This window comes from Populus euphratica, unplaced genomic scaffold (assembly GCF_000495115.2).
Source record: "Populus euphratica unplaced genomic scaffold, PopEup_1.0 scaffold398.1, whole genome shotgun sequence".
NCBI lineage: Eukaryota > Viridiplantae > Streptophyta > Magnoliopsida > Malpighiales > Salicaceae > Populus > Populus euphratica.
This window is the reverse complement of record NW_011500294.1, coordinates 48,660-58,630: the sequence shown is the minus strand read 5'-3', so window position 1 is coordinate 58,630 and position 9,971 is coordinate 48,660. Positions and strand designations below refer to the sequence as shown.

At 33.4% G+C, this 9,971-nt stretch overlaps 1 protein-coding gene across 1 annotated transcript; it reads right to left on the bottom strand.

The window, feature by feature from the left end:
• Positions 1 to 248: 248 nt before the first annotated feature.
• LOC105113292 (methyltransferase, putative (DUF21)) lies at positions 249 to 4,834 on the bottom strand. Its single transcript, XM_011009410.1, has 12 exons — positions 4,507 to 4,834; positions 4,276 to 4,352; positions 4,085 to 4,168; positions 3,849 to 3,962; positions 3,540 to 3,626; positions 3,207 to 3,346; positions 3,031 to 3,118; positions 2,330 to 2,403; positions 1,946 to 2,112; positions 1,427 to 1,692; positions 1,004 to 1,050; positions 249 to 716 (listed from the first exon to the last, which is right to left on the bottom strand). The coding sequence occupies exons 1-12, from the start codon at positions 4,682 to 4,684 to the stop codon at positions 500 to 502; spliced, it is 1,539 nt and encodes a 512-aa protein (XP_011007712.1). The 5' UTR covers positions 4,685 to 4,834; the 3' UTR covers positions 249 to 499.
• Positions 4,835 to 9,971: the final 5,137 nt, after the last annotated feature.

Genomic DNA, 9,971 nt, shown 5'->3' with positions numbered 1-9,971 from the left:
AAACTTCGTAAAACCACCAAATGATTTTTTGTTTTTAAATTTATTTCTTTGGTTCTCTCAATTTAATTTTCTCGGAGTCGGTTTTTTTTCACACCCGAACTAACAAGCACGATCAAAATGCCGAAACTAGCATGATTGCACGTGAGTTCTTACATTGACAAGTCGGTCAGAGGCTGACACTGAGCTGTCAGGCCCCGTAGATTCATGCAGCCCTTCACAGAATCTGGAGATGCATGGAAAACTCCGAATTCATGAAAACTAGAGAGTTTTTGAATCTCAGACGCATAATAGATGTTTTTTTACAGTACTTTTATGATCTTATGCACAATCATCCTGTTATGCAATCAAACACATGAAACAAATAGCAGCAGTGTATATCTGTGTAATTACTTACAGCAAGTCGACCATTGATTTCTACCAAGGTAATTGATCCCTAAATTTGTCCTGGTATCTTTGATCTATGTTAATATCAATATATCAACAAAGACAACTACAAATATTATTGGTTCTTTGAGGAGTCTCCCTCGGAAACTTGATTTGTGGTGGTTGGTGAGCTGGTTAACGAAGTGCTATTGGAGACGGAAAGGGTTGGTGTTGGAGCCATGGACAACAGTGATGTTGGGGATGCAGTGCCTGTGACAGATGCGTCATTGGCAGATGGCAGTGAAGTTGACTGGGGAGCCTTGTCCTGAGATGCATGCATATTGATCTTTATCCTGCATTGCGAAGATATAGGAGTCATTTTAGGATTTCACGTGAGATATTGCCACATGGTTCAATCAAGGCTCAAGGGTAGGGCAGCAAATCAAGAAACCAGGAGGTTCCTTCAATTTGCTCAAAACAAAATGGATGATGCCAAAGCTGCTCCAATTCATCTTTTATAAACTGACCTAAAATAAGATGAAGAGCCTTTGACTTGTCACACAGAGCAATTCCATTACTTCGCAGATTTCACATATGGATGCAACATAAGCAAATAAAAGAAGAGAAACTTGATCTTTACCTGTTGTGTATATTGACGTACTCATCGGTTTCATCCAAGATCTCCTCCTGACATAAGAAAACATTAGCTGATTGAGATTAGAATAATTGAGATTAAGACCCCTTTAGCTGCTTCAGCTCTTCCGTAGGAAAGATAATATCATATAAGCAGTTTCAATTACTTGTCCCTAATATTTGAAAGTACAACAACATGCAACAGCCTCACATTTTGCTTAAGCACACAGCCTCCGCACTGTTCCAGTAGAGCCTGGAAGTATTCCATGTCATGGGAGATGAAATACTACTATCATCTCATCAATATAAGGAAGATTTGTTCAAGGACAAATAACCAGAGCCAGATGCTGATGGTTTCAAAACCCCTGAAGTTTGATCCCAGTACCAGTCAGGCCATAATATGTATATGGAATAATGATGGCATCTTTACCTGAAGAAGTTCTTCGATGACATCCTCCATTGTAATTACACCAACAACAACTTCATTGGATGGGAACTCAGGAATGGGAGCCTTCTCAACGTCCAAAATGCAAAATGAACAACCTTTGTGTCGCTTCTTAAAGGCAGGAGTAGAAGGTGGACTCTTCTTAATCTGTTGGCCTCCATCATTCTTAGTTGCAGCAATCTGATTATCATCCGAGTCCAAAGCAGCCTTCTTATTTGGGATAGCAGAAGTAGAGCCGACCTCACTATCACCTGGCAATAATCAATCAAAAGGTTATTTCAATGCAATAAACCAGGCATCCCACAGAAGTGAAGAATGCTTAATTCACCTTGCAGTATGAATCATGATAGAATCAAATAAAGCAGTAGGTGAGGTATTATCAGTGGCAAAATGACGAGTTCCAAGTCTCAACAATGGAAAAAGGATGGAAAAATAGTTTCTATTATAAAAGTATGGATCACTGACACTTAACAGCGGTCTCTCTTGCAATTTCTTAGCTCTCACCTTTCTTGTGTGATGTTTCAGTTTTGCCCCTCTTCCTGCAGCTGTCCTTGAACTCATTCTTTGGTGTCTCTTTATTTGCATTCAAATCTTTGTATACAACAGCAATGTGGCTGTGACCCTTCTGAAATTCATTTAGGATGTCATACAGAGGCAAGTCTTCAGAAACCCTGTAGAATGAACAAAAAGCAAGAGAAGAATAAGGTAAGCTCCTTGATACAAGCAAACGATATGTAACTACACAAATAAGTTAATTCAATCAATTGACATCTGGTTGTAGTTGCATTTCATGCCCCAACTCCCATACCATATCCCATGCTGAATCACACACCATCATATAGTCTCTCATTAAATAAGATAAACAAGGAAAACAAGGAATAGACATACCGCGGAATTTTCCGTATGATCATTTTTTTTAGAGGAACTGCATCTTCTGGATCAACTGCTAAAAGGTTCTTCACCTGCGCCCATGTGGAAATAATAATTTCCAGGGAATAGCATAAAGAAGAAAGTGCATCATCTACAGACATAATTTACAATGGGTAGGAAGGCTGTGATAAACTCCAGGGAAAATAATGAAGGTTAGGATTGTTGAGTATATCTTAATATAACATTTGTGAAGTATTGCAAATAACATACACAATAGATGAATTCAACTAGCAGTCACTTCATTTGTTTGGTTGTACTCTTTTTTTCTTTTTCCATTATGGCATCAAATATTGCCTGGGACCATTTTATAGTTTCAACTGCATCCTAGAGCATTTCTAAAACTTCTAAACAGAAGTTCTTGGTTTGACTAAAGCTAACAAACTGCATGCCAACTTTACACCTCAGTGCATGGGGTTTAGCCTAGCAATCTCCAGATGTTTTATAAAATATGAATGTCAGAACATTAACAAAGAATAAAGAACCAAAAGAAAGGTAGTACGAGCAAGTTTTAGAATCTAATCTCAATCAATAACGAACAGAAACATTATCATATGAGGTATGCCATCAAAGTACACGAACAACAAATGTTACTATTCTTGATATCCACTATAAAGAAATGTGATTACCATAACAAGTTATATACAAAGAAATGTGATTACCAGAAAAAGTCCAATAATATTTGTTGGTTTTCCTGCATAAACTGGGACTCTACTATGGCCCATCGTCATTATTGCATTCAATGTTTCCCTAGATTGCACAAATAACTTTTGGTCAGAAAAATAAGAAAAACAAGTGAAATAAGATGACGAGAATTAGAAGGAATTCATAAACCCACAAATTAAGGGTCACATCCAGATCAAGGGAAAATGCCTTCGATATCGGAGTCATCGCATCTTTTGCAGTCTTTTCAGTCAATTCTAGTGCACCAGTAATTATAGTAGTCTCATCATGTGTCAAGTCCCCGCCTCTCCCTGCCTATATGAGAAAAGTTTTCTGCATATTAGAAACCATGATCGGTGGGCTTGGTCTGTAAATTAGCTGAAGTATGATGTCCATAAGTTGGGAATGGGCTTCAAAGCACAAGCCACAAGGGTTATGTTTCCCTTAAAATTGCTGGCTTATGTAAGCTTCCAAAGGAGACAGTTATAATTAGTTTCAAATTATATACCTCATTGCCATGAAAATTAACAAATGTTTTGAGCTCTGCTCTCCGTAAAAGGACAGCGTGCCCCTTGCCAAGCATCCAATCCAGAACCTGCACAGGACAGAGCATTTACGACAAACAAATTAACACATAACAAGCTCAACAACAATATTGATGCAGGAGGCTTTTAAGAAAAAATATTTTTCCTTAAAAACTCCTGCATCAAATAATATTTGGTTCCTCACAACTATGCCAAATTGACAGCAGCTAAATTGACTTGCACAGAATAAAACTTAACCTAATCATATACTCAGAACCAGAAATCCACTATACCTTGCTAATTGGATAAGAAATGGGAAAGAATAGCAAAAGAAGAACACGGACAAGAGGCGCCAACGTTGCTCCAACAGTCAAGCCATAACGAGTACAAACTGCTTGTGGCAATATCTGTTATCAAATAACCATAAGCATAAAGACCCAGAAGATTCCTTTCTAAACATACCAAGCAGATAACTTCTAAAATGAGAACAGATAAAATACTCAAGTTTAACACTTCAATCATTATCTACCTCTCCAAACATTAATATAAGAGTCACTGATGCTAATATTGCAGCCCAAGGAGGCACAAGCTTGTCCAAGAATATAGGAAGAGCCTTCAAAGAAGACAGAGACAAACAACAGTGTAAATAAACAAAACAAAATTAAGATTTAACAACTTTTTAGTCAAGAAAACAAGAACCCATCATATATTTAGAACTACCTCCATTGCTAAAGAGTTCCCGATCAAAAGAGTGCACAGCAAAAGATGCTGATTCTTTACCACTGGAAATATTTTAGCTGCCACAAATCATCACTTCTTCATCCACTCATAAAGTATAGTCAAGTGACTTAACAGCGTAATCTAAACGCATATTAATTACTAAAAAATGTGGGAAAATGGACAAAACTAAATTATAGTCGCATTATTTTCAAAGCGGGATTGTGAGAGTACCGGCGTGGATGCGATCCTGAGGACGGCCAGACTTGATGAGGACTTCAAGGTCGACAAGGCCCAAAGACATGAGACCAAGAGTTAAGCCAGCCATCAGGCCAGCAAAAGTCACCAATCCTATTATTATTACCATATACAACATAAACTTGCTACTACAGCATCCTATGTCAGATGCCATCTTTCTCTTTCTCTGCGGGTGGGTGCTGTGCTTGCTTTGTCTTCTTGTCCGGTCTTTATCAGAGAGTTTGAAGGTGAATTTTGCAGGCAGGCAGGTTTGTCTCGCGCGGCCAACCCTTTCTTTCTTCCTTTTTTGTACGTAATTTATTTTGATCACACGGCCAGATTTCTCATACTCGTAGAGTGATGGACCTCCGCAAATGGTCCCACTTTATCAAATGCTCAATTGTGTCCATCCGGACCATCCACTCGTTTTTACAGTTGCTGATGAACGTTTTATCTTTTTAACCAGTGGATTTCTAGCTCATTGCTGATGGATGTCAAGGGATCACGGAATTATCTAGAATTAAAAGGGACCATTCTACTGATTGAATTATCGTGGATTATGGGTGATTTCACAGTAAATTGTATTTTCTAGGTTTGTGTTTTTTCTTGTTAAATAATTGCGGATCGGAGCGGTGTGAAAATAAAATTATTTTTGCTATATAAAATTATAAAGATTAAAAAGAAAATGAAGTGTTTTTTTTTAATAGTCAATTTAGATTTAAATAAAGATAAAGTTATTTTTGCTACGTAGAATTGCAAAAATTAAAAAAAAAATAGTTTTCTTTTTTTTTTAAAGTAATGGTCACTTTAAGTTTGGGTAGAACTCTAAGCCATAGGCTGCAGACACCTGGTGTTGGAATGCTAAGCCTAAGGCTATAAGGTTAAATTCACGCATCAGGCTACAACCCCAAGTTGCAAACACTTAGAGTTGACTAAAACACCAGAAACGGGGACTACCCGAGCTAATGATAGAGGCAAGAACACTTTCCGGCCAAGTCCCATTAATTGATCATAACGATATCGTGGAAATGCTGCACGGACCCATATATATAGAAAGAGAAAGAGAATCACTTTGATACTAAACCGGATCGAGCTAAGAAATTGAAGGATTGCTCTAAAAAAATTGAAAGGTTGTTGTGATTTTTTTTTTATAGTGCATAAATCATGATAGAGGAAAGATAAATGAAAGCAAAAAAGTAAAATCAAACTAGCACCAAATCGGATGAAATCACCGTACACTTGTTATCCAAGGAAAAAAAGAATGCTAAGACGCAACAAATGACGCATCAATATTTTTTTTTCACCACTAGAGTAAACCACAAGTGCCTCTAAAATGTGGCAGAGTCGTTGACACATGCTACGTGGTTCTGGCACAACTTTTTGATTTTAAAAATAATAAAACAATTTTAAAATGCCCCTATACTTATAAAAAAATATATAAAAAACAATGTGAGAGAACAAAAATACCAACATATACAAAGTTTTTTTTTTTTTGTTTTTTCTAAGGCTAAAGAAGTATTTTAACCATTTAACAATTTGTAAAAGGTCAAAAAAATCATTGGACAACATGTCTTAATTTTGTTAACCTTGGAGGTAGAATAATACTATTACTAAGCAAATAAACCTGAAAAGACTACCATATTTTCGCTCAAACATTTAATGACCAATAAAACTATAAAAATACCAAAATACCCCCACAACCAGGGCATTAATTTGTTTCAACCAAAGGATAAAATGATAATTTGACTTTCTGTTAAAAGACAATATTAGCCTTATCTCAAGCCTTTAGAGCATGTAAAATTCACCGTGCAAGCCTATAATGGATTGTGTCTTGGTCCACAGTATACTTGCATAGGGTTGTCATACCCAAGTCGCATAGGTTTAACAAACATGTCTGATTTAACAAATAAAAAACAACAAATAAAGAGGACAGTTGTATACTTTAGTTGTCAAGAAAGAAAAAACATAAACAATTGATTATTAATAGCAATTCAATTATTATTTGTCTACATGCACCACACCATATGGAAGGGGGCACAACTACATATCTAGTTAGACAATAGATGGCCAAATTTGGCCACCAAGATGTGTCATACATGCTTTTTTAATGGCACAGGCACCGCTTATTTGCTGCGAAAGAAAAGAAAAGCCAAAGACATGTCTATCCATCCGTGTAAAAAAAATTAAAAATAAAATTACTCTTATAATTCATAATAAAAAATTTCTTGATTTACAATGATTTTCTCTTATCATACCATTTAGCTTTTGTTATAATATAATTATTGACCCCTTGAATTGCTAAGAAAAACTCTACGGAGTTTATCCAAATTTCACAATTGCTTCTTAGCCAAAAGAAAAGAGACATAATTTCTCCAAATAGAAAGTTATGGAACTCCTCAATGATTTTTTTTCTTGTTCATAAAAACAAAACATTGAATTTTTTTAATGCAGTCCATAAAGTATCATATTTTTGGAAGGAATCTCTCTCTGGTTCAACCCTTTGATTTCATGTGCTAGTAATTACTTTTTATTTGGGTAAAAAGTTTAAAATCAATTTGCAAAGGTAATTCTAAATAATCTGTCTGGCTTGCAAAAGATAATGATCCTTAAAACTAAAAGAAAAAATAGAGACAATCATCCACTTGATTATATGTTTCGAACAAATAATTCTACTTATGTTTGTGATATGTATGTCAAGTTGTGCATCATTACCATTTTGATTTAATAAATCCAATGGCACCAGAATATTCCTGCTAGTGTTATGTTTTCGTATTTGTTCAAGATTAAGCTTGCATTAGTTTGATGTTAAGACATCTTATATAGAATTCTTCGAGTTTTTTTTTTAATAAATCATGTTCTTATACCTATTGATTCATCAATATTCTAGTTCTAATTTTTTTTCAATATTAGTCATGTAGTTTTAAAAAAGTTTCAATATTACTCTTTACTATTAAACAACTAATAAAAAATCAATTTTTATTTTTTTTATTTTTCCTAATTTTTTCTTTCAAATCCAAATCTAAAAAAAAAAATTTCAATCCTTACTCGTGTTTTTTCACTTGTTTATTATAAATAAGAGATTAAAAAAAGTTTTTTAGGGGTGTAAAACACTTAAATTATTAGTAAAAATACAAGTGAAATTAATAAAAAAAAGTAAAGTCCAATGGGTAATAGGCTTCCATACAAAAATTTAGATTTTGACAACTTTTAACCCTTGGCAGTACGTTGAACTTACAGCAAAGAGAGCCCAATAGTTGCATGCTATTAAGAACAAAGTTTTTGTCCTAAAGGGAAAGTGGAAGAAACATCATAATTGGTGATCACAAGTCTAAACTAAAACCGTTTAGTGGGTCTTGAAGTTCTAAAGAATTAGAGAATTTTTTTATAGAATATGGAGTTGTATTTTAATGTGGCTAAGTTTGATGTGGGTGAATAACTAGAGTTAAAGATGATTGAAATGTTGGACAACTTAAGAACGATACTCAGAAATGTCTAAAACTAGAATTGAAGGAACAATTTATGGCAAATAAAACATCATGTATTGCATGAGAAGACTTGAAAAGGTTGAAACAGGACAAGTTAATGTGGCAATACATAAAAGAATTCAATTCTCTCATTCTACACATTGAAAATATGTTTGAAGAGGATTAGTTATTCAACTTTCTATTATTTTGCAACCTTAGGCATAAGCAAAATTAAGGCTAAAAAAGGTGATTAACATGTCTTTTGTTAATGTTATTATGGATAGACTGGTTAATTTTATGATAATGGCGAGAGATTGTTCTATTATAGCCTCTAATTAATACTTAAAAATACATTTTTATTAAGATTTTATATTATCATTTACACTTAAAATATCAATAACTCTTTAACAAAAGGATGTTTCATAATAACAAGTCTAATACCATAAGTAATTAGTACTTAAAAGTATATTTTTATCAAATTTTATATCATCATTTTGCACTTGAAGTATCAATAATTCTTTAACTAAAGCATGTTTTATAATAACAAATCCGATACCATAAGATACCTTTAATTTGTAGTAAATGCTTGACCGCTTTTTATAATCGACTTGTTTTAACTCGCAAGTGCACGAGTGTGCAATGTAGCAATTAACTCGGTAAAATTGATGTTATATCCATAGAGAGTTAGATCTGAAAATTAAACTAGGTAACAAAAAAAAAAACTCAAGAGAAATTAAATTGACAATAACATGGTTGAAAATAATTGATGGATTTGTTTTCAAAGATAAAAACGTGTAAATAGATTTTAAATAACAAGAAAAAGTAAGTCTTGGTCCAAATCAATTTTAATGGATGTATTAGTAATTTCTTCAAGATATATAAGATAACTAAACATAATATCAACGATGGTATATTAGATCAGAAGATATTACAATGAAGTTTAAAAAGATGAAGATTGATTATTACTTAAGAATGAACAAGTATTTTCATATTAAGTAAGACATTGAATCAAGCAATCTCTTTTTTTTTTTGGTAAGTTGACGTATGAGTCAAGCAATCTCTATACGAAAACTAAAGTTTCTACATAAAAATTCAAGATTATAACATTACCTAAATCATTTCTAAAATTTCCTTTCAATAATAAAACATTCATGAAGAAAATGATAAGATAAACATTAAGATTAATTTATATCTTAAAGAACTCACCTTAACCACCATCATTCTTGATTTGGATCTAAGAAAGAGATTAGCCAACCATGATTATATATAAGAACACTTTAATAAATATGAAATAACTTGAATCAAACTGAAATAATAATTTTTATAAACTAAAGAATTAAAATCTACAAAGAAGAAGACAACACAATTTTAGTAAAAATTCAAATACAAATATGATACTAACTTTAGACAGCAATTTTGATCCTCCTAGAAGCCTTTTTTGGAGACGTATATAAGATATATTTATAGAACACTCTATCATATTTCTAGATCATTAAAAAACAACTCATTTGGACACCTAAGTTAAAAGTTATGGGCAAAACACTAAAAGGTGTTCTGAAAAATCAAATCAGGCTAGCTTGGAAACCACTTTGGTATATGTTTTTCTTTATCTTTTATAAGCTATCTCTTTCTTCTTTTTTTACCCAAAATAATGTAACGATGTCCCCTCTAGCTTTCCATCTATATGCTTGATCTCTTGGATCAATGGATTATAAAAAATAAATCAATTGTTATTTATTATGTGGACATGTAAGATCATGGATTATGCTTGGGCTAATTTGGAGGCTTATTTGGGGTTGAATTTCAGGATCATATAAAGATACAAATGTACCTATTATTTGGGCTAAGATTGACATTGAAATCTTGAGTGTTTGATGGTTGAAGTTTGCACACAATATAAGGCAAGTTTGGGCTTGAAATAGATCATATAATAATTTTTTCTAGGATTGAAATAGTATTGATTCTTGGGGCAAATTTGGAGCACTTATTTTAACCAAG